The following is a 27,077-nucleotide window of genomic DNA, read 5'->3' as shown; positions in this document are numbered from 1 at the left end:
CCCACTACGCCAGTGCAAACTGTGCTTTACCAGTACTCACTAATCCTAGCTGGGGGTGAAGAGAGAGCAGATTGTCCTCATGTATGCCTCATTTATGTTAAAGGAAGGAAGGCTGTTGTCCCAAGGCTGCAGTCCAGGGGCCACTCACAACCAGTAGCAAGGCGCTGGGTTCTATAGATCTCTGCTTCTTACTAGTAGACCTGCTCTACCGAAGGCATCATGCCTTTCCCAAGCACGGCCAAAGGTGGAGGGGGAAAGGACGAGGTAGTAGGGACAGAGGATGCTGGGGAGACAAGTCTCAGCCAACCTGGCCTATGAACCAACTAAGATTCCCTGAATCTGGTCCTGGGCTCAACAGGGTATGCCCCTGCCTGGGTAGAGGCAGAGTGAATGGGCGGATAAGCAGAAGTGAATGATACAAAAGAGTCTGTGATCATTGGCCAACTGATGATACAAATCACCAATTCTCTAAGAGTTCAAAGCTGACGGAGGTCTTTTCTGCTTCCCTCTCAGATGAAGGTGATCCAAGAAAAGTCTTCGAAAGACCCTCTGAAAAAGTGGAGGCTCCACCCATGGGGAACCACAGCTGACTGACAGTGAAAAGCAAGAATGAACCTCCAGAGTTCGCCCACCCCTGTGCCCTATGGAGGCCACCAGTCCTTAAGATCTCCTTAAAGACAGGAAGGATGCATCCTTCCCAGCTAAAACAGCAGACGGAGTACAAAGAGAAGAGTACTTAGAAAAACAGCTGGGACTTCCCATACTGCCTTTATTTTGAAAGATACAAAGACTTCTGCTTCCCATAAGGGTAAGTGTGGGATGATTAAGTGTAGTTAACTCCACCCATCCCATCCACCCTAAAACAGGCAGACAAAGGCCTCATGTTACTGTTTCCGGAACATTCCAGTCGAATCATGGGGGACTTAAAACTGCAGTCTGAGTAGTCCCTTGGATATAGGCTGTGCCACCCAACAGCAGACCACATCCAAGGCCCCAGATTCAAAAGCAAGTGGGACTCTGGGCTTGGTTTCAATAAGTTTTGATATTCAGAGACATCTATCTGGTCTGATGGGTAAGGCTGAAAGAGGAGGAAATCCAGGGAGAAAACAGTGCCCAGGATCAACCCAAGATGGTGTGAGGCTCCAGGTCATGCATTCGTTGCCAAAAGGGGAAGAAAAGAAAGTCCGGGACCCAGAGGAAAAGATAGGCAAGGGCTGGGAGGCCTCGGGGCACGAATTCAGTCACGCCAGGAAAGTGCAGAACTGAGGAGGACACTGAGGTAAATGTCTGACCCTATGGACTAAATTGACAGGACAGAGATTAGGAGAAACCTGGAATTTGATGGGTTTGTGGCATCCGGAATTACTGCAAAGACATCAGCCATTAGGAAAATCGTGGCATGAGTAAATCACACTCCCTCGACAGCAGGACTGAGACTCCTAAACCATTTTCTGCCCAGGACAGGTTGGCAAAGGGGCGCTGCAGGTTTCAGTGGTACCAAATACAGCAGGGACGGAGCTGACTGGGGTTGAGGAAGAAAGAAGTTGATCCAAGTGCTTCCATATGAAAATTGTAATAAATACTCCCAAAATGACAAATTCGATTTTGGAAAGTGAGAAATATATTTTCTTTTGTTTTGTAATGGTCAGTTTATCTCTCTTTAATTTTCTGCTTTATCTGTGCTGTTGCCTGGACAAAGAGTTAAATGTAAAAGATAAAACCATACATACTAGAAAAAAAATATGGGGAATACTTAACTCCTCTTTGATGGGGAAGTCTTTTCCAAATACAACAGTAAAAAATCTTAAGGGCGAAGATAAGACCATAGAAAAATGTAAAAATTGGTATAATTAAAAATGCCATCAGCATAATCAATGGCTCCATAAACCAGGTAAAATACTTGCAAAAATTATGTCAGCTAATATTCTTAATACAAAAAGAGTTCCTGCGGGGTGCCTGGGTGGCTCAGTGGGTTAAAGCCTCTGCCTTCAGCTCTGGTCATGATCTCAGGGTCCTGGGATCGAGCCCTGCATCAGGCTCTCTGCTCAGCAGGGAGCCCTCTTCTCCCTCTCTCTCTGCCTGCCTCTCTGCCTTCTTGTGATCTCTGTCTGTCAAATAAATAAATAAAATCTTTAAAAAACAAAAACAAAACAAACCAAAGAGAGTTCTTGCAAATCAGTAAGGAAATCCTCCACAAAGCGCTTGGCGGGGGGGGGGGCGGATCAGAGATATTTCACAGAAGGATAAATATTACAGACCAATAAGCATGTGAAAATGTGTTCAACCTCATGAGGAATTGAAAAGGTCCAAATTATAGCCAAAAAGGGATACGGATGCTCACTCCTCAAATGGGCAAAGGAGGATGAGATAGAATTGGGACACCATCCTAAGAAGCAATCTGACAAAGTCTGAGCTAATAATACAACTTTAGTAATCTATACTAAAAGAAAAGAAAAACACAACTTTATTTCCAGAAATGCTCATTGAAGTGTTATTTATAATAATAAAAAGAGGCAAGAACCAGAATATTTGATTACATATTTGTTGCATAATAAAATACTAATTAGCCATGAATATTGCTTTTTGAAAACTTTTTAATAACATGGGGAAGTACTCATGACCTATACTAAGTGAGAAGCGAAGTATAAAACATGATTTTATTTCTGTTGTGAATAACAAACACGTAGCAAAAAGACTGGAGGGAAAAGACATGTTAACAGTTAGGGAACATAAACTGAGATAAATCAGTATGAGTTTTTATTTTTCCCTGTATATATTAGCATTTTTAAAAATATCCTACAAGAAATACATAATACTTGAATAATACAAAGTTATTGAAAAATGTTCTTGAAACTATATTAGAATGCCCTAGGTTGCTGCGTGGGAACAATGTAACTGAGTAATTTTTGTTTAAAGGAAAAAAATCATTACTTACAGACCTCAACTTTTGTGGTTTAACATCCCAGAAACTATTCACTTGAAATATCCTAAAGAACCATATGTGCTTTCCAGAATGGTAAAGTTTCCAAAATGTTCTAACAAGACCCACCCACTGGAAATAAAACCCTCAAATAGCAAAGTGTTCACTTCCCAAAGAATACTCAAATGGCATTCCCACGAGAAGTCTCCACCAGTAACCATGATCCTTTCCCCAAAAGGATAATTAGCTTCAATTTACTGCCACTGATCTGAAGAAACAGCTGATTTTAAATGCAAGCACATTCAAAACCTATGCAAATAATTAGATAATATCATTCAAGAAAGGGACAAAGGAAGAACATTACAAACAAAACTGCAAAACCCCCGCTTGTTTAGGCTTTCAAAAACAAGAATTGTTTAGATAATCCCGGGATTTGTACTATCACTATTAAGAGCTAATCTTTAGTGAGTCCTTAACATGAGTCAGGCACATAATAAAGCATTTTATATGTATTCTATTATTCAACCCTCCAGATAACCTTTTACTGAGAGGTGGGTACAATTCTCATCCTCACTTTATAGACTCTTGTGTATAAAGCTGTGACTCCCAGACTTTAAACAACTTGCAGAAAGTCACTGAGCCGGTAAGGGGCAGAGCCCAGATTTGAAACAAGGCAGTCTGTTTCCAGAACTTGCACTGTTAACCCATTTGCTGTGTCGTCTCACAATCTGTGAAACAGGTAAAGCTGCATTATGCCTTTCTTTTTCATCTCCTCCCCACACCCCAAGAATCTCAATGAACAAAGATGAATCTTGAGCTTCCTCATCTATGCCTATATATAACTATCTTTTAAAATCAAAGACACTGGGCACCTGGGTGGCTCAGTGGGTTGAAGCCTCTGCTTTCGACTCAGGTCATGATCCCAGGGTCCTGGAATCGAGCCCCACAACCGGTTCCCTGCTCAACAGGGAGCCTGCCTCCCTCTCTCTCTCTCTGCCTGCCTCTGCCTATGAGTGTTCTCTGTCAAATAAATAAATAAAATCTTTAAAAAAATAAATAAAAGATGCTATACCTATTGTGCTACCTTCTTTAAAGAAAAGTATGGCTCAATAAATCAGTGCATTTTCTTTAGTTTTTCCTACACTGGTTTTACGTATAATTTCTTTTCCTTGTTTAGGGTTGCAGCTAGAAGACCATAAATCTAGCAATGGAACCTATATATGAAGAATACCTAGCAAATCGTGGAACAATAGTAAAACCTTATTACTGGCTGAGCTTCTCTCTAGACTGTTCGAACTGTCCTTACCATATTCGGACAGGAGAAGAAGCAAGAGTTCCCTATACAGAATTTCATCAGATTTTTGGATTCCCTTATGGGCCAGTGTATCCTCAAACAAAGCACCTCACATTTTATGAGCTAAAAACTTCTTCTGGAAGCCTGGTGCAAAAGGGCCACGCTAGCAGTTGCACTGAAAACAATACCCATCCAGAATCGATGCTATTCGAGATGAATGGTTATTTTGACGCAGCCCGACACAAAAACAATGCTATCAGGCATATCATTCTGTATTCCAACAACTCTCCTTGTAATGAAGCCAACCACTGCTGCATCAGCAAAATGTACAATTTCTTAATAATGTATCCAGATGTTACTCTCAGCATTTACTTTTCTCAGCTCTATCATACTGAGGCCGAATTTCCTGCCTCGGCGTGGAATCGGGAAGCTCTCCGGAGCCTGGCCAGTTTATGGCCACAGGTCACCTTGAGCCCAATAAGTGGTGGAATTTGGCATTCTCTCCTCAACAGCTTTGTGAGTGGTGTCTCAGGACCCACTGTTTTCCAGCCCATTTTAACCAGGAGAGCACTGGCTGATAGGCACAACGCATATGAAATCAACAGGATAACAGGAGTGAAACCTTATTTCACTGATGTTCTTCCCCAGACAAAAGAGAATCAGAACATAAAAGCTCAGGCGGCTTTAGAGAGCTACCCCTTCAACAAGGTCTTTCCTGGGCAGAATCTTCAAGTGACACGTGGACAACCGCAACCCAATCTGACCCCAGACCTCAGAGTTCCTGTCGTTTTTGTGTTGGTGCCTTTCAGAGACCTACCACCAATCCATGTGCGTCAAAATGCATACAAACCCAGGATTATTGTGAGGCACTTAAATATGCCTCAAATGTCATTCCTGGACACCAAGGACCCCAGAAGGCCTCCCATGGGAACGCCAGTGGAGAGAGTGGAAATCACGGAGCAGGTTGCAAGTACCAAAGAAGCAGATGAAAAGAAGAAGAAAGGGAAAAAATAAAATCTATATTTCTACAACATGAGACCAAACAACTACGAGAGGACAAATTCAATAGCAAAGAAAAATCTTGGGTCTGATCCAAGATGGGAGATGAACTGATACACTAAAAGCAAAACCTGAAATATTTGCTATCTCAACTGCTATAAAGCTACCCAACTTTTACCATAATCCAAGATGTTTTCATAAGCAACTTGACCTCTCTCCTTTATTTTGAAAGCGACAGTATCATTAGTACCTTATTAATACTTTGGTGTGGAAAAGAAAACGTCATTATTCTAGTCTACCCACCCATCTTTCCATCGAAAAAGGCCATGGACTAAACAGCTTCCTAAATTGGTTTTAGTATAAAAATTTACTGTAAAATTGGAAAACAGCCTGAAGTTACTGACATTAAGTACTGTATGCAAAAGCAAATCAGTGATTTTCCATTAATTGTTAATCATGAACAGAAGACCTTAGGCAGTCCATTTTTTTCCTAAAGTGATTCAAAATAGTTTTTTATGTAAAAAAAAAAAAAAAACCAACTCTTTTGCTAATTGATCATATATAGCTGCAAAAATTGATTTTTGAAACCTAGTCACCTGCTCAATGTTGATTTTTCCCAGAACAGATCTCTCCTTCCTGATCAGACAACAGAGGCAGGATGATACATGAGACCCTGCAAAGGCTCCTTCCATCACACACCATGTAAAATCCAAGCTGCTCTTCCGGGCTGTGAAGGCTCCCTCTCTACCTTCCAGCTGCCCAATCTCATCACAAGATTGTAAATTCCTACTGGTCAGGCACCTCCCTCTCCCTCTATGGTTTTCCCTTAGAATCTAGCCAAGTATCCAGGCATAATGCAGGTTGCAAGGTTGTGAATCTACATCTCAATAATGTTACCAATCACTGCTTTCCAACACTCCATACTCATTCCAACAAAGAGCTTGCTTAACCATCCTGCAATGGACATCATTTCTTTTTTAAGATTTTATTTATTTATTTGACAGAGAGAGGTCACAAGTAAGCAGAGAGGCAGGCAGAGAGAGAGGAGGAAGCAGGCTCCCCGCTGAGCAGAGTCTCCAATGCGGGGCTTGATCCCAGGACCCTAAGATCGTGACCCGAGCCGAAGGCAGAGGCTTAACCCACTGAGCCACCAGGCACCCCTGGACATCATTTTTTTGTTAGCACCCATTCCCCCTTTTTCTGATATAGCGCCACAATGCATAATTTGTTTTACTTCCCTTTTCTCTAACCTCTTCTCTTTTCAGCAGTGTATATCTATACCGTCTCTTAAAATCTTGCTCGAAACACACTTCTAGGAAGTGCTCCTTGAATAACCATCTGAGCATGTACATTAAAACACTTTCTGTTTAATTCACTCATTAATGCGGCCTCACTTTTTTTACATATTTCTAAATATGTAAAAACATATTCCGAGAAAAATGTATATCCATTTGTAACTGGCTACCAAATTTTTTCTTTTTTAAAAAAAAAGATTTGCCTATTTTTAGAGAGAGAGAGCATGCATGGTGGGAAGGGGCAGAGGGAGGGAGACTCTCAAACAGACTCCCCACTGAGCATGGCCCTCCCGCCCCCCACCCAATGTGGGCTCCACCTCACCCGGAGATCATGACCTGAGCTAAAATCAAGAGTCAGACACTCAACCAACAGAGCCACCCAGGCACCCCAAATTTTTTCTTAAGTATGTAAAAGTAATGCTAAGTTAATAAGATACTTTTGCCATTAAAAAAAGCTTAAAGCAGATGGGGTAACTGAGTGAAGGGCATTGGGGAAGGTATATGTTATAATGAGAACTGGACATTGTATAAGACTGATGAATCACAGACCTGTACCCCTGAAGCCAATAATACATTATATGTTACTTAATTGAATTTAAATTTTAAAAAGGAAAACTTTGTTTTTAATTTTTAAACATAATAATAGGGGTGTTTGGGTGGCTCAGTGGGTTAAGCCTCTGCCTTCAGCTTGGGTCATGATCTCAGGGTTCTGGGATCGAGCCCTGCATCGGGCTCTCTGCTCAGCAGGGAGCCTGCTTCCTCCTCTCTCTGCCTGCCTCTCTACCTACTTGTGATCTCTCTCTCTGTGAAATAAATAAATAAAATCTTTAAAAAATAATAAAAATAAATTAAAAGCTTAAAGCACATAGTAGTACTCCATGTCAAAGGAGGAAGTGGAGGAGGAGAAGGAAAAGAAAATAAAAATGTTTAGAATAGAAATTTCTATTGTGATTAAAATAAACATCATTAAAATTTTTTTAAAGAATATTCTCTTGTTAATGTGAAAATTTTTATAGAATTATTGGAATATAATTATGTTGTAGTATATAGTAATTATTATTTTATAAAGTACTGAAGTTTATTATAAGATTATGAAACCATCTGTTTACAATTTGGGATGTAGAGTCAAAAAAAAAAAAAAAGACCCAATGTGACAAATTCAGCATCTCTATCCAGGTGGGCAACTGAGCTAAGAACATTGGCAAATCTGAAGGTTTGGGGAACTGGCTCTGAAGCCTCTTGCCAGGCTGGCTGGTGATGTCCTGCAGCAGTTGGGAAGGACCTGCCCACCTTACAGGCCTCTCAAAAAAAAGGGAAAAAGTAGATTCAAATAGTTACCATGAACTCTATCTACAAAGTGGTCAAAAGACATAACAATCGGGCTACAAGCATTCAGTTAAAAACCAAGTCTGAAGGGGAGCCTGGGTGGCTCAGTCAGCTAAGATCCAACTTGTGATCTCAGCTCAGGCCATGATTTCAGGGTTCTAAGACTGAGCCCCAAGCTGGGCTCCATACTCAGCACAGAGTCTACTTGGATTCTTTTTTTTTTTTTTTTAAGATTTTATTTATTTATTTGACAGAGAGAGATCACAAGTAGATGGAGAGGCAGGCAGAAAGAGAGAAATATAGGGAAGCAGGCTCCCTGCTGAGCAGAGAGCCCGATGCAGGACTCGATCCCAGGACCCTGAGATCATGACCTGAGCCGAAGGCAGCGGCTTAACCCACTGAGCCACCCAGGCGGCCATCTACTTGGATTCTCTCTCTCTCTCTCTCCCCACTCTGATCTTCCTCCCACTCACACTCTCTCCCACTCTCCCTAAAAAAATAAATAAATCTTTAGAAGAAACATTTAAGAAAAAAAACATAGTCTGAAATCTGAGATGAATTTGTATTTCAATAGTATATAACAAAGGGAGAAGTGTTGCCTGAACTATAGGACAGGAAAGTCTCTTTTGGCAGTTAAATTTTTGTACTAGTTAGATATCTGGTGCTAGGAAGAATGTCACTGACAGGTCATGAGTCCTGGCCAGTATAGTCAAGCCTTCAAGAGACTATTAAGAGAGCATAAATATATAGGGCCCTAGGCATGTAGCCTCTCTCTCCCCTTCGGTAAAACAAGATACCAACGAGATACCAACGAGCTCATACATAATGTCCTTTCAGCTCTACCCATACTAAGATGGCTTAGATCAGAAGAATAGATCCACAGAGCAAGTGTTCACAGTGCAGTGGTTACACTTCTTAATCACCACATAACGGATTCCTGGTCACATCTGGCTGGCCCGGGGACTTAGGGAAGCGTCAAAGTGGGAACGCTCCACCTCTCTTCAGCACACTGGCGTTACTGATAGTGAAGAATTTTCACTGCTCCCACACTTAGGGAAACTCCAATAAAGAAAACACAAGCCAATAAATTACGCAGCTAGTGGTGGGTGACTTAAAGGAGGAAGGGGGCTATATCCCAAGAAACTTATGAAAAAGGGGAACATTACCTTTGTGGATCTACCATGCTGCAGGTTTGGCTCTTAGTCTGTAGGCTCAGCTACCTGCTTAGTCAGTACAGAGAGTGAATCTATCTATCTGTATCTATCTGTAATGAATCAGGAAGACCTTGATTAGTTAAGCTCCCAAGACAGACATGTAAAAACAGAAGGCTAACGTACTGATTTCCAGTGAGACTTAACAACGGGATATGCAACCAGATAATTCAAACAGTCTTGTCTATACAACCTCTACGTTGTATAGATGCTACGTGAGAAGCCAAGTTATTTTTTTTTTTTAAGGTTGCTTTGTGGATTAGGGGAGTTCATTATTTGAATCAAATGTTTAGTGCCATCACTGCTTACCAGCTGCTTACCAGAGACACTGTGCCTAAAACGGTGGGCTCTGCCCAAGGACTCCAACCCCCAGACAGTGTTGAAGGGGGCCGAGACTGTAAGAGACCACAGAAACCGTTATAACCAACTCCTGTCAGGACTAGTACAGATTCTCTACAGATGTTAATGTTTTATCAAGCTACCATCTAATCCTGTTGGCTTGGGAGCAAATCCTATCTGTTACTGTGTAACAGTAGTTTTTTGATTCAAAGCACATGAAATCCAAAAAATTTAGCTCAAACAATATCATGTTATGCATCTTATTTCCAAAGGTTTTAAAGAAAGCTGCATGGTGACTTACACTAATTAAGAATAATATTATTACTGCCTAACATTTAGTGAGAACTGTATGTCAGGCGCTTTTCTAAACAGTTACATGTATTAACTCATTTAACTCTCCCAATAATCCCATGAGGTAGGTATTACTAAAATATCTATTTTCTTTTTTTAAAGATTTTTTTTTCTTTTTAGATTTTATTTATTTATTTGACAGACAAAGATAACAAGAAGGCAGAGAAGCAGGTGGGGGTGGGGGGGTGAGAAGCAAGCTCCCGGCTGAGCAGAGAGCCCAATGTGGGACTCCATCCCAGGACCCCAGGATCACGACCTGAGCCGAAGGCAGAGGCTTTAACCCACTGAGCCACCCAGGCGCCCCTAAAATATCTATTTTCATATAAGAAAATTGCACCACAGAAAGCTCATGGAGTAAAGGCTGAGCTAAGGGCAAACCCAGGAGCTCTAACTCCAGAATCCCCGTTCTTAATCACTACGCTTTAAGGGCTCTCAAAATAGCAACAAAATGGACTCAGTACGAAGCCTGGGATCAATATCCATTTTTACCTGCACTGAGGCCTTTCTGTAGTTCTGCTCAGACTACTGTATCAATAGGCATCCTGTAGACTATGGGAGCTAGGGAGGCTGGGTGGGCTGGGCTGGAGAACTTCAGGAGCTCTAGATCCCACGGTCTGAGCACCCTCCCCATCCCCAACTCTTGTTTTAGCTGGAGCCTCATACCAAATATACACCCTAAGATTACCTTTACTTGATGTCTCTGACTCTCAGGGATGTAGCAAATCAGAGAGACCTAAGGCAATGGAACATCGTTTTATTACCCTATTTAGTTAATTAAATGGAATTGGTGCCTCAAAAAATTAAAAAGAGAATTATGTGATCCAGCAATTCTTCTTCTGAGTACATAACCAAAAGAATTGAAAATGTGGTCTCAGGTATTTATATAACCATATTCATAGCAGCATTATTCATAAGAGCCATAAGTAATCCAAGTGTCCCTCAATAGATGAATGGATAGAGAGAATGTCGAATATACATACAATGGAATACTACTCAGCCTTGAAAAGGAATGACGTCCTGATACATGCTACAGTTGTGAATGAATCTTGAGGAAATCAAATTAAGTGAAATAAGCCAGCCACAGAAACGAACAAAGTACTGTATGAATCCACTAATATGAGATCCCTAGAGCTATCAAATTTATAGAGACGGTAAGATGGCTATCGTTCAGAGCTGGGGGGAGGAGTGGGGAATGGGGAGTTATTGTTTAATGGGTACAGGGTCCAGATCTGTAAGATAAAAAAGGTCTGGATACGGATAGTGGTAATGGTTGTACAATAATGTGAACATAATTAATATTACTTAGAGGTACACTTAAAAATGGTAAGACAGTAAATTGTTATGTGTATTTTGCTACAACTTGAAAAAAATTAAGTGGAATTATTCATCAACACGTACTGATCTCTTCCTATACCAAAAAAAGTGACATCTTTTGTGACAGACTAAATATTAGGTAACAGGCTCTATGTCTAGTCTCAAAATACTGAGATAAGGTTGGACAAGACCTGAAAAACACACGTCTTTTAAAAAATCATTACAATAATAAGATTTTTTAAGATTTTTTAAGTTCACAGTTTAGAGTTCATTTCAAGCTATTGAAACCTTGGTGTAGGTTTATTGGGACCTTGATACCTAGTTATATCCTTATTTTTAACACAAAGGTAAGCAGCACAGTTGGGAATAGTGAGAAAGACTTGTGGTGATTAAAAGCACAAGATTCGGAATCTGACATAACCTCTCTCAGTCTTAGATTTTTGATCCATAAAATGGACACACTAACTTCTAAGTCCTAGAGCTACTCTGATAATTAAATAAATAGATTGTTTACCATGTCTAACACAAAACAAACATCAAGCAGTCACTATTAATAAAATATTAATAGAACAAGGATAGACAGTAGAAAAAGTAGGAATTGTAGGATCTTTCAAATTCTATCAAAACCATAAATTTTATTTTCTATAAGAAGTAACAATATATTACTAGGATTTGTAACAATCATGTTAGGGGAAGGAAAAAAGTTTGATTTTAATATTTTGCTTAAAGCAACAAGAGAAGCAATAAGTCCATGGTCATGCAAGATATTAAAATAATTGTAAGAAAATATTTTGTGCAACTTTTTGCAAAAAAAAACTGGCAATCTAGATAGAATGCATGATATATTATGAAAATATAAATTATAAAATTGACTCAAAAAGAGAGAAAAACCAAACAAGTCAATAACCACAGAAGAGAGAGATGATCAAAGATCTAACCCTAAAAATATGAGCAAGTCCAGATAATTTTGCAAGCCTATTTTAGAACTCTCAAAGAAAAAAGAGCATAGTAATTTTCTAATCATATTTTTCCAGAGCATAGAAGAGAAGGCAGAAATCTTCTCAACTCATCTTACAAAGCTATACTAATTCTAATATCAAAATTGAATAGAGATGGCAAAGAATACTATGGGGCAATCTCACTTACATGTATTGATTCTGAAATCACGTAAACAAAATATAAACTAATCGAAACTATCAAGTAATTAACCACAACTATCAAGTAAATAACCACAATCTATTCCTAGAAATGCGGGAATGGTTCAGTGCAAAAAAATATAAATAGATAGGGGCACCTGGGTGATCAGTCAGTTAAGCGTCTGCCTTCTGCTCAGGTCATGATCTCAGGGTCCTGGGATCAAGCCTATATGGAGAACCTGCATTAGGCTCCTTGCAGGGAGTCTACTTCTCCCTCTCCCCCTGCCCCTCCCCAACTCCCCCCCATGCTTGCTCTCTCTCTCTCTCTCAAATAAAATCTTAAAAAAATATATATATATATATAGTATATATGTATACACACATATATGAATATATGTATATATATTTAATTAAATATATTTTTAATATATGTATATATATTTAATTAAAAGATAAAAAGTAATACTGTTTTTGTTACTAGGCCCCTCAAAAAAAGCATTTGATAATTCCAGCAGTCATACCTAAATATCCTAAAACAACAGGAAATATAAACTGGTAAAATACCAACATCATTTCCATTAAAAGAGAAACAAGGAAGAGATCCCTAATATCACCCAGTTTTTCAACACTGCTTTTGCGAGTACGACTAATGCAATAAGATTAAAAAAAAAATAAATGAAAGTGATATAAATATTAGAAAAGAAAATGTTAGTTATCCTTATCTTAAATATTATGATTATATACTATGACAAGAAATGCAACCCTAAAACAACTGTTAGCATTAATAAGAGATCCCAGCAGTGGGAAAGAATACAGAATAAATAAATTTTTAAATCCATAGCTTCTCTTAATATTATTATAAGCAGGTAAAAAAATTAAACAGAGAGTCCAATTCAAAACAATGTTTAACAAATAAGATTTATTTTTGTTTGATTTAGCACTAAAAGTTTTTCCTGAGACAAGAGAACAGATTAAAATTTTTAATCTTATAAGTACTAACATATAAATAAAGGCCCCATTATAAAATAGTTCACCCTATCTATTCCATCCTAATGTAAAATCATAAAGTTATATAAAGCTAAAATAAACCACAAAGCAAAAATGGAATGGAAGGCTAGTGGTTCAACACAGAACTAGTTCATTTGGATATTATGTACAAGCATTAGACCAACTATAGTCTAGGTAACATGCTAAAAAATCTTTTTATAGGGGTGCCTGGATGGCTCAGTGGATTAAGCCTCTGCCTTCAGCTCAGGTCATGGTCTCGGGGTCCTGGGATTGAGCCCCACATCGGGCTCTCTGCTCAGCGGGGAACCTGCTTCCCCCTCTCTCTCTGCCTGCCTCTCTGCCTACTTGGGCCTCTCTCTCTGTCAAATAAATCAATAAAATCTTTAAAAAAAAAATCTTCTTATATTGTACTAATTATGTTTCTAGAGAACAGTGGTATTACATCACCATTACCAGAACTGAACTTCACTTATTTATTTTATATTTATAACACATGTTTGATGTGTTTGATTAACACTGGCCTCACTTCCATCTCATTGCTGTGGGATTCAGTGTCTTCGTTTGTTAAGTATTTAGTGTCAAGGCTGGGGAAAACAAGCACATGGTAGTAGAGCACTCAGTTTAAAATATCTGAAAAGAAAGACCTATTATAAAATAGTTTTATCAAAATCCGTTCTAATTAAAAAGATTCTTCACTCTTTGCATTATCACAGATAATAAAAAGGAGCTACATACTATCACGCAGCATTAACCTTGAGAAAATTCAGATTTAGTCTGAATACTTTAGTATTCAACTAAACCAGGTTATTTGCACAGTAAATAAAATGTCTTAAAACCTACAGATCTGTTATTTCAGGGATACACACTCATTTGGAAAATAAAATAGGGAGAATAATATTACATAAAATGAATTAAGTACCATGGTTAACATAAAAAGTTGTAATTTGCAAGAAAGTGGAATAATGTGTATTATCTAATTAAAACATAATTAAGGACAGGTTTCTACACACACACACACACACACACACACACACACACACTTCCCTAAAGCTTTATAGATTTGACTGTTAGCTGATTAGGGTAGGGAGGAAATTAATGTATCCATTAAGAAATACTCACTCTCTAAAAATGATTGCAAAATTGTTAGATTATTCATTGGGTACAAATATGTTTCATATCTATTATACTAGGTACTTATCATTGCAAGACAATAAAAAATACCACATTGGAAAAGGACCTTTTGACATTATTACATCTCAAATGTATTATGCATTATGCAACTGAGAATTAGTTATATTTAACACATTCAACATATAGAGCAAAATTCTGAGTAATCAAATCAATTATACCCTTGAGCAACTCAATTTTTTAAATTCCTCTCACTATTCCCTTAAGTTGATTTCTACCCCAGAATTCCTCCTAGTTCTAAAATAAGAGAACAGAGACATTTCCTAAATAAGACCTAATACAAAAGAAGAGAAATTAAGAGAAGGGATATATTAGTCTTAAATCCTTGTTTCTGTTTGCTCTCAATAGCGCTTCTAATGTTCAATTTTCTCTTCAAAGAAAATCTTGATTTAGAAGAACAAAAGAGTACAATCATCTTTCACATCAAAACAAGTATACTGTTGAGCTCTTACCAAAGTTAGCAAAAGATTGAAACTGAGCAGGAAATAGTAAAACAAATCTTTATTGTAAATTATATAATGCCACTCACCATAGTAATGGTCTGATACATTGGCATATGACTTTTTTTTTAAAGATTCTATTTATTTATTTGACAGACAGAGATCGTAAGTAGGCAGAGAGGCAGGCAGAGAGAGAGGAAGGGAAGCAGGCTCCCTGCTGAGCAGAGAGCCTGATGCGGGGCTGGATCCCAGGACCCCAGAATCACGACCTGAGCTGAAGGCAGAGGCTTCTAACCCACTGAGCCACCCAGGCGCCCCTGGCATATGACCTTTTAAAATAAATATTACCAACAGGTAGAAAAATTTCCTCTGCTCTCTGAAAACAGAGCATGGAGGAGTTCTTTATCATGTGTTTGCTCATAACTTGAATCTTTTTTTTAATTTTTTTTAAAGATTTTTATTTATTTATTTGATAGACAGAGAGAGATCACAAGTAGGCAGAGAGGCAGGCAGAGAGAGAGCAGGCTCCCCGCTGAGCAGAGAGCCCAATGTGGGGCTCGATCCCAGGAACCTGAGATCATGACCTGAGCCGAAGGCAGAGGCCTAAACCACTGAGCCACCCAGGTGCCCCTCATAACTTGAATCTTAAAGAAATGTCACTTCCACCACCTAAATGATATATTTTTCTATAAGAGTGATTTAATTGAGAAGAGAAAAATGCCATATTGCTTCTTCCTTCCAAGAAAGGATGCATTCCATTCCTGAGAACTCCCTCTGTCTCTCTCCATATATACATATACATACACATATATATGTATATATCTCCACATATATATATATGTATACATGTCAATGTAGATATAGATACACATATATACATATGTATGCGTATCTGTCCAACAAATGGTTGATTTTGAGATCTCTCTTCCTTTCCTTACTGATGCATTATGTTCACTCTGACTTTCAAACATTTATGCATTCATCAATGAATAACTGAGTACCTAAATGTATTGAGTTCTGCCTGCATGCCGAGCATTATATCAGATGTAAATAAGATACAAAATAAATATAAGACAAGTCGTTGCCCTCCAGAATCTTTTGATCTCTTCCAGGAACGAAATAAAACATGATCTGTCATTAAATAATTCATAAGACTAGTGCCAAAATCAATGGTACAGGTAAGATGTATTTTACATGTACATAGAATTTTAGAGCTTCGGAACACTTTCCTGTACTTAATCATCAGAACAGACTCGTGAAGTACACATTATTAGCTCCACTTCAGCGACGAGGAACCTGAAATTCAGAATTTTAAGTGGAATGCCTCAATCAAATGGATTACGAGTCGAAAAGACCTGAGCCAGGGTTTTCCGACTCTGAGTCCAGTGCTCTTTTCAATACAGCACAGAAAACCAAGGATTGGGGGTGTTAACAGGGCAACAACCGGCTTTCAGCTTGAGATGGAATTGAGCTAGACCTGACAGGATGTCAGGAAAACATAAAGCTATCTGAGCAGCGTCCAGTTGAATGTCCAAAATAATTTTATTTTATTCTGCAAATATCTGTATTTCAGTGTTATACACAGAGCACAACTACCATTTCTTTAGTGCTAGTGCCTCTATCTTCTTATAAGAGCTTTGCTCTCAGAAACGAGGATGTGAAATGTAAGGAAAAGCTGGCCTAGCAGGATCATACAAATCTTAAGTCACAAATATAAATCTTAAAGATCTGGTTTTCACTAATTCTCACACGTTTTGTTTCCCCACATCGCCAGAGAGCGTAACTCGCCCCTATCCTTTTCTAACAATTTTGCTCCAAACAGCCACTTATTTTAAGATGTCCGTGACTGACCCTACCCCAAGTTCCACAGGTTCGCCCCAGTTTTGCCACCCCGGCCCCTGCCCAGAACCCTCCCCTCCCTCGCGACGGATATGATACCTACTCTGCAGGTGCCGTCGGGATGCTGTCACACAGCACTGACGGATAAGATATGACCTTTCGACTCCGTCCTTGGGGACCTCCCGCTGGCTGCACAGCGTAGTTCCAACCCGGGGAAAGGGGCTCCCGGCTCAGGAGCGCAGCCACCGGCAGTGCACGGTCCGAAGTGATGTCTCTGACAACTAAAACGACGCCGGGCGCCCGGGCGCGCATCACTCCGCCCCAGACTCCTGCCAACTGCAGGGGACGCGGCCCGGCGACCAGTCCATCCCACCTCACAGGCAAGTCCGGGCCAGCCGGACCTCACGCAGGACCCAGATGACAGGTCGCCGGCAGCGGCGGCGGCAGCAAAAGCCACCCGCCCCCAGTGCCCATAGCCACCAAGCTAAGGACCCCCCCCCACCCCCCGCCCCGACTGGACCGCAGAGAAGCGTTGCTATGGAAACCCTCTGAGGATCACATGACGGCACCAGACGACCAATTGCCTCTTCCCTCAGCCCGCGGCCCCGCTTTCGGCCCTCCCCCTGCCCCGCCCCCTCCGCCCCCGCCTCCTTCTCCCAGCCCCGCCCCTTTCCTGCAGAGAGCCCGCGCCTGCGCACTGCGTTCAGCGCGCTCCCTCCCTCGCGCGCGCTCCCCGGGGAAGAGCGGGGGCGGCGTAGGAGGCTAGAGAAGAGCATGAAGCTGAGGAGGAAGGAGCGCCGCCAGCGCGCAGGCCCAGAAGCGCCCGAGCCCGGACTGCCGGCGACGCCCCAGAGCGGAAGAGGGAAGTGAAGGCGCCAGGCAGCGGGTTCCTGGTGAGCTTCGCTTACCGAGGTAGAGGCAGCAACCCAGAGGAGGCTCTCGCCGCCGGTCCGGATCGGGGATGTCGAAGAACACGGTGTCGTCGGCCCGGTTCCGGAAGGTGGACGTGGATGAGTACGACGAGAACAAGTTCGTGGACGAGGAAGACGGGGGCGACGGGCAGGCCGGGCCCGACGAAGGCGAGGTGGACTCCTGCCTGCGGCAATATCCTTGCGTCTGCTGGCCTCCCTTCCCCGTCCCGCCCCGCCCCTCTCCCGGGACCCCGCAGCCCCCCGGGCCAGGGGCGCGGAGCTGCCCCCAGCGGCCCATGACTTAAATCTGTCTCTCTGGGGGCCTCCGCTCTGAGAGGGCAGGGGACACTCCCATTTCTGCCCGAGTCGCCCCGAGACCCCGGGGACCCGCCTCGGAAACTCGCCCTTCCCGGGGCGCCCTGCCCGCCCCGATTCCTCAGGTTGCGGCCGGAGTTCCTGCCTCCGGGAACTGGCGGGGCCGGCCGCGCCCTCGCCGCGGCGCGGGGGGAGGCATCTGGGGCTGCCCTCTGGCTCTCGGGGGGCGCTCACGTTGTCCTCCCCAGGACGGTGCTGGCTGGAGTCACCTCGGCTCCAGAAATTTGTGATTGGGAGTTAGCAGGCTGCTGCTTCTGTTGGGTGGTTTGGTTTTGGCAGCGTTGGGAGAGTTTATTCCTTGCTGGGAGGGATGGGGCGGTTTGCAGAATGGAGGCCCTCGGTCCTTTTAGCCCCTGGGCGTTTTTTAAAAGCATTATTATGTAAAGAGAAAGGAATTTGGCAAGATAAAGATTGCAAGGTACAGAATTTGTTAACCGGGAGGAAGGGAAAGAGTACGAAACAACCAACTCCCGAGAAGGAAGGTTGGAGGCTTTTTACCTGATAAACGAGGGACAATGGAAAGAGGGATTGCATATGGAGAATCCCTGGAAATATTTAAAATAAACCCCAGTGAATAAAATAGACGATGAGTCATTTGTTCAAAGCAGGATCATTTTTGTAACCCTGAAATCGTTTCCATTTCAGTTAAAATGCGGCTGTCAGTTCCTGGGTTTTGTTTTTGCATATTTGAATATTCATAAATTTGCACATTTGCATCACATCTTTTTTAGAAGAATGTAAATGTTGCAACAACTAATGCTGTAATTTTAGAGAATCTCAATTACTGAATTCACTCATTTCTAATTATTCTTGAATGTATTATAAGATAGGGAAGACTGTAAACCCTTTCCTCATCAGTGTCCTATTAAATAAAGTATATTGGAGAAATATGAGTGAAAATATTGGTTGTAACTATATCTAGTCTTAAAGGCACCTAAAATACAGCACTAAACATTTATCAACATACAGATGTTTTTTTTTATTTCCACAACTTTCACAGTCAGCTGTTGCTATTCTGCATTACTTAAATACTTAAATGCTTTAGGTCTTAAAAATGAGCCAGTCTGCAAAAGACGTGCTTTTCTAGAAGTTCCGTTAACCCTTGAAAATAACAGCTGACCGCCACCCAGAGGGGTTTTTTTGGTTTTGGGGCTTTTTTTGGTCAGACTTTTTTTTCTCTCTTTCTCCCAGACAGAAGCAGTGGACATGACTCTGTCTGAAAACACTCGTTGTGATGGATAAATGATGTTTTGTGAACTAACTATAGGTTGATGGGTGATGAGTCTTAACTGGTACCGCTGTATCCATATAATGGATCTGCTTTTTAATCACTATAGTAAAATAAAAAGATACTGTCTCTTCTCTTGTTGCAACCAGAAGAGACAAGCTCTGAGCCAGGCACTACAGATGGAGGAACAAGTGAACTCTGTGGTTTTCCTTTTAGGGGAATGACTGTATATTCTGACAGTCTGATTGGCCTTCCGTGTCTCATACTTGCTAACTCACTGGTGCTTTCAAAGACTAAATTTAATAGGTATGACCTAAAACAGTTTCAATAACCTTTATGAAATATAAGAGAAAATAACACAAAACAAAAATTAAGCTACTACCTAAAGGTCCTTGAATTACTAGATCTTTTGTAGTGCCTCTTTTCATTAATATTGAGAGATTGCTGAGGTATATCATTTAGAGTGCTGCAATAATCACCAGCATTTTCTACCCGCATTTCAATTCATATAGAATATGATTCTAGCAAACATTTGGTCTTTATTTTTCCAGTCAGAATCACATAAAAAGAAATCTTGGTTGAGAATATGCTGTTTCATTTTGGGACCTGATAATTCTGAGATACGTATAATTTTTTAGAAATGTAACTGGGTAATGTTTGCATCTGTGTCTTACTGGAAAAGAAAAGGCTATCACCAAAGTGTTCATTTAGTAGTTAGAGCCAGACAAGAACTGGTCTTTGCCTTATTACTTTCTCTTATGTCTTCAATATTTTACATTTGATTGACATCCTTGAAACCAACATGCTGAGTTTTCCAATATTCAACAGAGTGACCGTGGTAATTTTTCTTTCTATGCATAAAGTCAGGTCTTAAGAACCAATGATATTTACAGTGCTTTCCTGGGGGCTGCCCTTTGGTGCTATCCCCTTAACCTGCATCACAGGAAATATGACTGCCGCCCTCCAGGCAGCTCTGAAAAATCCCCCTATCAACACCAAGAGTCAGGCAGTGAAGGTAAGTCCCAGACACACAGTGATCTCTGCTGATACTGAAGCTTTCTTACCAGAATCCTCTGAAGTGTCGTGAAGTCAACAAATATTTTAACCATTTATTGTCTTTGATGTGGAAGAGCTTACTCTGTAGTTTGATAGGTAAAAGTTTATATGTGAAAAACAGCAATCCAATACTGAGTTATGAGAATGAGAGCTTTTTTGTGTGTTATTGGAGGCACTTGGGTTGAATTTGAGCAAAGGCCTGAAGAATAAACAAAACTCTTGCAAAATAAACAGATTCTATTTGGTTGCTTTTTAGAAATTTTTCTAAATTATGCAAGTATTAAATGTTTATAGAAAACTCAGAGAAGTGGGGAGGAAAGCATAATCGTCATCCCCCTGTCCAGAGGTAGCCAGTTATTACTTTTTGGTGTTGCTGTATGCTTACAGAGTTTTTGTATTAGTTGTCTTGCCTTTTTTTTTTTTTTTTTTAATGGAGGTTTATAACTGGCTTTTTTTTTTAAAAAAATATATATGAACATCTTTCCTTGGCAGTAAGTTTATTTCAAAAGCATCTTTTTTAATGGCTGCATATAGATAGGCTGCAGTTTACATGTAACTAATCTCCTTTGTCATATGTTTAGGTTATTGACCTGTTGTTGTAAACAGTACTGAAATGAACATTTGGGGTATATTGTTACCTTTTTTCTTTGAATGAATTCCTAGAAGTGAATTGCTGGGTTTTTAGAATGCACATTTTTTAAGGCTTTTGGTACAGGTGGTAGATATTGCCAGAAAAACATGACTTAGCATCCCCAGCAGCGATCTTTCTGGAAATTCTGGAGAACTTACTTACTGATTGTTTAAAATGAAGCCCAGAGTTCTGACCCCATTGTCTATAGGAGCCCTAAGGATCCCTTTAACTGAATACAAGTAATAATTTAAGTAGATGTATTAATAATTACCTCGCCAACAATGAGAGGAAACATTTTCTTTGGTTTTTGAAAATGATGAGAGAGGTCATTGAAATTCCATTTTTACCACCTTCTGCTTTTACATAGGTGAGTTTTTATCACAGTTTGCGGGTGGGAAGTTATAGCTGTGGTGGTTAAGAATATTTTTCTAAATTGGGTAATTGCATAGTCTTTAAACTGAAGACAACGATAGGTGGTAGAAACATTCTGTAAACTCCTGAACATGAGGAATGCCAAAGATACCACTCTTGAATAGGCGAGGTGAAATTGTTGAAAGGGTAAATTAAGTGTTCTCTGCTTCCTTCATGGGTGAAAAAATGACTTTGCTCTTGGAGCAGCCTTTTATCAAAGAAAAAAAAATCGTAAAATGAAGATCACTATATCTTATATCTTGATTGTAGATATGAAACTTAAAATGAGTGTTCTTAAAAGCTTATTTTTATTTATTATTATTGAAGGATGGTTCAATATAGAATTGTAGTTCATTTTTTTCTTTGTCCTCGGGGTTTTTTTGAGGTCAAGAAGTAAAATTTAAATACAGATTTAATAAAATGGGCAAGTTATCATATGTGTTTGTAAGCAAATCCTTTCAGCTCTCCTTCAGACATGTCAAGAGTCTGTCCCCTTCCACTGCTCCGATGTGAGCCCAAGCCAGCCTATATTATCGCAGTCCCTTCCAAACTGGTCTCTGCCAGCTCTGCCTCGTTCCCTGCCCCCCCCCCCCCACCAGCACGGCATCAGCTTATTCTCTGCATGGCAGCCAAACGGATCCTGTTAAAATACAAGTCAGTTTATCACTGCTCTTCTCAAAACCTTCCAACATCTTCTCATTTCTCTTAAACCCAGAATCCTCACAGTGGCCTGCAGGGCTTATGTGGTCTGTCTTCCCGCTGCCTCTCTGACTTCCTGTCCTACTATTCTGCCATATCGCTCTGGCCTCCAGGGAGCTTTCTGAACACCTTGGACACACAATAACAGCATTTGTTCTTTCCTCTGTCTGAAATGGTTTTCTCAGATATACCCAAGGATGCTTCTTTACGTCCCATCAGGTTTTAATGTCACCTCAGTGGAGCCTTTCTGGAACAACCACTTCACACGCACGTCTAAATGTTCTGTTCTGGGGCGCCTGGGTGGCTCAGAGGGTTATGCCTCTGCCTTCAGCTTAGGTTGTGATCTCAGGGTCCTGGGATCAAGCCCCACATCGGGCTCTCTGCTCAGCGGGGAGCCTGCTTACCCCTCTCTCTCTGCCTGCTGCTCTGCCTACTTGTGATTCTCTCTCTGTCAAATAAATAAAATAAAATCTTTTTTTAAAAGACATTAATTAAAAATAAATAAATTGATAGATAAAAATAAATGTTCTGTTCTTTATTTATCCCCAGGATCGAGCAGGCAGCATTGTTTTGAAGGTGCTCATCTCTTTTAAAGCAAATGATATTGAAAAGGCAGTTCAATCCCTGGACAAGAATGGTGTGGATCTTCTAATGAAGTATATTTATAAAGGCTTCGAGAGCCCCTCTGACAATAGCAGTGCTGTGTTATTGCAGTGGCATGAAAAGGTAAGTTACAAATTCTAAGTCACTATGACTGGCTCCTTTATAATAGAAAGTAACCATGACACACCTTCTACCACCTAAATTATTATTTTGACTTCTCGGCTGTACATCTTTGTTTTTACAAATAAATGCATGAAAATGCAAGTTTAGATTTATGCTTACTGACCTTGGTTTTAAGAGATTCTCATTTACAACACATTCAGTGATGAAAACACACACTAAAGAGATTGTAAAACTTGTCTTTGTCAAGTCATTTGATGGCTCATCTGTGACCAGATAAAGAGAGCTAACTTTTATGGATGGGGTAACCAGGATTTTCCCAAGATGGCCCCAGTTTATACCTGTTCTCCCAACATAATTATGACTAGTTCCCTTTCAGTCTCCAGTGTACCAGTTGGAGAGTAATGTATATGGTCACTGTACCATTAGTTGATGTTTCATTTAAACCTTACAATGACCCTACAAGGTATATAAACATCTTTGTCATCCTCAGTTTAGAGATGAAGAGCCCACTTAAAAACCTAAGCCACGTGGTTCTTGTCCAGTGTCAGGATCATAGCAGCCATTGGTGGAGCACTTACTGTATTCCAAGCACTCTCCCAAGCACTTCACAAATATTAACGCCATTAATCCTCATAAAAATACTAGGAGAGAAAGCTTGTTGTCATACCTGTTTAGGTGGATGGAGAAACTGAGGCCCACGTTAAGCCTTGATTGCTTCCTGACATCAGTCACCAGTTTTTTGCCATTCTGTCTAAGTAATTCTCCAGCCATGCACTCGGATACCTCCCTAGTGCAGCTCTTTGCAGCCTCTCTCCGTCTGTTGCTGTAACTTCCTATCTGGGCCTCCAGCTACCAGTTCTGCCTCCCTCAAATCTGTTCTCCACCCGGTTGCCAGAATGCGGTCTCTCCAATCCAGATCTACCCTGTCAGCCACCTGCAGAATGAAGCCCAAGTTCCCAAGTCTAGCCACTCCTCTGCTATGTTGTCCTTCCCCCCGTGCTCCGGCAGTGAGCAGCATAATCGTGTGCTTTCCCAGAATACACTGTACTGTTTCACACTCCTCGACCTTTGCTCAGGATTTTCTCTGTGCCTGAGTGCCTCCTCATGGAGGGCACACCTCTGTCACTGCATACATTATACTAGCATGTTCTCCTTACATATCTGTCCCTTCCTGGTAGACCAGAAGAAGCTCTGTCCCTAGCATCCACCACGGTACCCAGTACACAGAAGTATTCAGGAAGTAAGCCAGAACTTTCAATTCCTGATACTCTAGACTTGCAGTTTTTGAAGGTAAAGTCAAAATTAAACTTCCCAAGTTCTTAGCTATTGAATAATAACATTCTTAGCTTGGGGGAATAAAAAGAATCTGACAGACTGGCTAATCTAAATGGAACTTAGGGCAGTTGATCCCAGTTTGAATTTCTTCCTGACAGAGCTAAGAGAGCAATATGCATTCCTAATTTATATGTAAGCGCTTGTTTTAGGCAAGCACATGCTGTAAGAACATCCTGTTACGCGAAAACAACATAGTAGAATATCAGCTACTGTCTCAATGGCATGTGGGTGCACGAGGCAGAGACTCCGAAGGTGGTGTGGGTCTCTGTGTGCTGAGAACAGTGCCTGGCGCACAATGGGTGTGCAAGAAATCCGTGTGAAAATTAATGAATCCAAAGCCGATAGCTGGACACATTCCTTCTTTAAGAAAAATGTTTTAGTTGGTATGAGAATTGACCCTTTCTGATCCCATCAGCACTTACATTTTGGTTTCTTCTTAGGCACTTGCTGCTGGAGGAGTCGGATCCATTGTGCGAGTCCTGACTGCAAGGAAAACCGTGTAGTCGGCAGGAACTGGATAGCCTGTGGGTGTGTGGGAGTCGCTGGTACAAAGACCAAAACAACCAAATGCCACCGCTGCCCTTCAGGCAGCATCTGTTTCTCTCAGCTTTGCCTTCTTGCTTCCTTTTTTCATATCTGTAAAGAAGAAAATCACATATCAGTTTTCCTTTCATGAAAATTGGGATAATACAGAGGAAATGTTTATGAACAGGAGTATTCCATGCTCAAAAACGATTTCAGTGTATACCTGTCTGTATATAGTACAATTTGCCTTCAAGTTTAATTGTGCAATTTTAACCCCTATTGGCTTGGTGGGGTTTTGTTTTGTTTTGCATTTTTTAAGGTGTTTTGTTTTGTTTTTGACTAATAGTGAGAAATTTGATCAGAATTTGAGGCCAGTTTCCTAACTCATTGCTAGCCAGGAAATGATCTTTATAAAAAATACAGTTGAGAAACTGGCAGCTATTAACATTGCAAAACTGGACCAGAATTCCCTTATTTAAGCAAAATGTGTTTCTGGAATGAGTGGTGGGTGAACACCACTCCAAGTTGCAGCTTTGTTTCTGTTTATCTCCAGATCACATGAGCTTAAGTACACCTCCTCCTCTCTGCATCCGATAATCATGGCCTCTCGATTTCTTTGTGGTCTCCAGGGTCCAGAGCAAGGAGTCTTGCTCTACAAAAATGTATCTAGGAAATGCCAGAGCCAGTTTAGCACGAGCATAAAACTTTGTCTAATAATATGACCCAATGTGGGGAAACTACTCCAAATGAGAAAAGACGTGGAAACAATGATGAAGTTCAAACTCTGGGCAGCCTCTGAATGAAACGCTCTTTTCTTTAGAAATATAATAGCTGCCTTAGACATTATGAGGTATATAACTAGTGTTTAATATGCCCTATAAATGTCTTCAGTGTTCTTCAGGGTAATTAGGATCTTAAAATATTTGGTTCAGATCCAGACACATTAACAGTCTGTATTTTAGCTCAGTGGTTTTTAAAAAAGGAAAATGCCACATAGCAAAAAGTGTTTACTTTGTTGGACAAACCAAATCGGTTCTCAAAAAATGACCGGTGCTTATAAAATGTTATCATTCAGTATCTCCAAAACAAACCACCTGAATGCACATGACCAAGAGGGAAATCAGCCTGTGTTTAGTATTTACATTGGACACCAGTTTTGTAATCACTGTCTTATGTGAGAACTGGTGGAGAAATTCTATAACCTCTTTGCTGTTTTTGATACCTGCTTTTTGTTTTGTTTTGTAAAAATGATAAAGTTCAGGAAATAAAATGTCAGTGTTGAATAATTTATTTTTCTCTTAGTTTAATACTTATGAATGTGGGGTTAATTAAGGGGGAAGATTTCCTCTTTTCCCAGTAGGTTATGGTATTTTCGACAAGAAGTAATTTGGTACAGAAGATTTCTAAATCTCCTTTACTCACATGTAAAGGAGAGAGTCATTGATGAAGGCAGGGTACCGCTGGAGCCTTGGGAATGATTCCATAGCCATCTGGATGCCAGCTGAGCCCCCAAGTATCACTGCCCAAAGACCAAAACTAGAATGTGCCAGGTAGCCTAGCAGCTGTGGTCCATTGCTCCTAGCCTGTACACCCTTTCTCACTCCACAGCCTCTCTTGTGTCCACACTGGCCCTGATTAGATGCTTGCTCTAAAGCTCTAGAAACCGAAAGGGCAACTCAGAAGGCTGGGAGTTAAGCGAAAAAATAGATAGTCAAGTAGGTACAGCATAACCCCTTACAAACTTGAAAATGAAAACCGAAGTGGTATTGCAATACTTCTTTGTAAAATACTTCTTAATGTCATTTTCATGACTGTCAATGTTATTGGAGAATATTCTGGAGTTCCGTATTTTATAGTTCCCCAAATGGGTGTTTCCTAAATCTGCCAGCGTATCCGCTTCACTCAGGGAGAGAGTAAAAAATTTAACAATTAGGGCAGCACAGGGACTGATTCAGAGTGGATGCTGGCTGGAGACCACTGGCTCACCCGATTCCTCTGGGCTGACTGAGCCTAGGGGGTGGTGACTACACTGCCAGACCAGCTTAGGGGGTTAGGGTGATTGCAGAAAACCAATACAAATCCTAAGGGGCACTTTGGACACAAAAGTAGTTCTTTCCCTTCCATTCCCTTCTACTTGAGTCTCTAGGGTTTTTTGTTTCATTGTAGCCATTTTTCTTTGTTTTGCCCTTGCCATTTTTAAAGGGGGCAAAATGGCACACATCCCCTCTTGGTAATTAGGTGACCACACCATGTAGGCAACAGTCATATTTGATAGTAAGTGTGCTGATGTCATAAGGAAACTCAGTAGCATGTATGTGCAATCAATCTATAGATGCTACAAATTAGCAAATTGTTTTTTTTTTTAAGATTTATTTATTTATTTATTTGACAGAGATCTCAAGCAGGCAGAGAGGCAGACAGAGAGAGAGAGGAGGAAGCAGGCTCCCTGCTGAGCAGAGAGCCCGATGCGGGGCTCGATCCCAGGACCCTGGGATCATGACCTGAGCCGAAGGCTGAGGC

General features: G+C 40.8%; 3 protein-coding genes across 4 annotated transcripts in view; 2 read left to right on the top strand and 1 right to left on the bottom strand.

Moving 5' to 3' along the window:
- The window catches only part of RGL1 (ral guanine nucleotide dissociation stimulator like 1), a 249,511-nt gene extending 232,381 nt beyond the window's left edge, over positions 1 to 17,130 (bottom strand). For both annotated transcript variants that reach the window (XM_059412756.1, XM_059412758.1), the window contains exon 1: positions 16,764 to 17,130. The gene's annotated coding sequence lies outside the window, so the exon portion shown is untranslated. The remainder of the gene's footprint in view (positions 1 to 16,763) is intronic.
- APOBEC4 (apolipoprotein B mRNA editing enzyme catalytic polypeptide like 4) lies at positions 4,128 to 5,890 on the top strand. The gene has a single exon (XM_059414026.1). The coding sequence runs from the start codon at positions 4,128 to 4,130 to the stop codon at positions 5,226 to 5,228; it is 1,101 nt and encodes a 366-aa protein (XP_059270009.1). The 3' UTR covers positions 5,229 to 5,890.
- A 304-nt stretch (positions 17,131 to 17,434) lies between the features above and the next one.
- On the top strand, positions 17,435 to 25,847 carry ARPC5 (actin related protein 2/3 complex subunit 5). Its single transcript, XM_059412755.1, has 4 exons — positions 17,435 to 17,765; positions 20,118 to 20,189; positions 22,521 to 22,697; positions 24,473 to 25,847. Exons 1-4 carry the CDS (start codon positions 17,622 to 17,624, stop codon positions 24,533 to 24,535), a joined length of 456 nt encoding a protein of 151 aa, XP_059268738.1. The 5' UTR covers positions 17,435 to 17,621; the 3' UTR covers positions 24,536 to 25,847.
- Positions 25,848 to 27,077: the final 1,230 nt, after the last annotated feature.

Source organism: Mustela nigripes, chromosome 10 (genome assembly GCF_022355385.1).
Source record: "Mustela nigripes isolate SB6536 chromosome 10, MUSNIG.SB6536, whole genome shotgun sequence".
NCBI lineage: Eukaryota > Metazoa > Chordata > Mammalia > Carnivora > Mustelidae > Mustela > Mustela nigripes.
This window is presented reverse-complemented; position numbering and strand designations above follow the sequence as displayed.

What these genes read in the sequence shown, in the direction of transcription:
- ARPC5 (XM_059412755.1), top strand. Translation starts at nt 17,622, where the DNA reads ATGTCGAAGAACACGGTGTCGTCGGCCCGGTTCCGGAAGGTGGACGTG. An exon ending in TGGACTCCTGCCTGCGGCAA is followed by an intron (nt 17,766 to 20,117) that starts TATCCTTGCGTC and finishes ACCTGCATCACA; the next exon opens with GGAAATATGACTGCCGCCCT. An exon ending in TATTGCAGTGGCATGAAAAG is followed by an intron (nt 22,698 to 24,472) that starts GTAAGTTACAAA and finishes GTTTCTTCTTAG; the next exon opens with GCACTTGCTGCTGGAGGAGT.
- APOBEC4 (XM_059414026.1), top strand. Translation starts at nt 4,128, where the DNA reads ATGGAACCTATATATGAAGAATACCTAGCAAATCGTGGAACAATAGTA.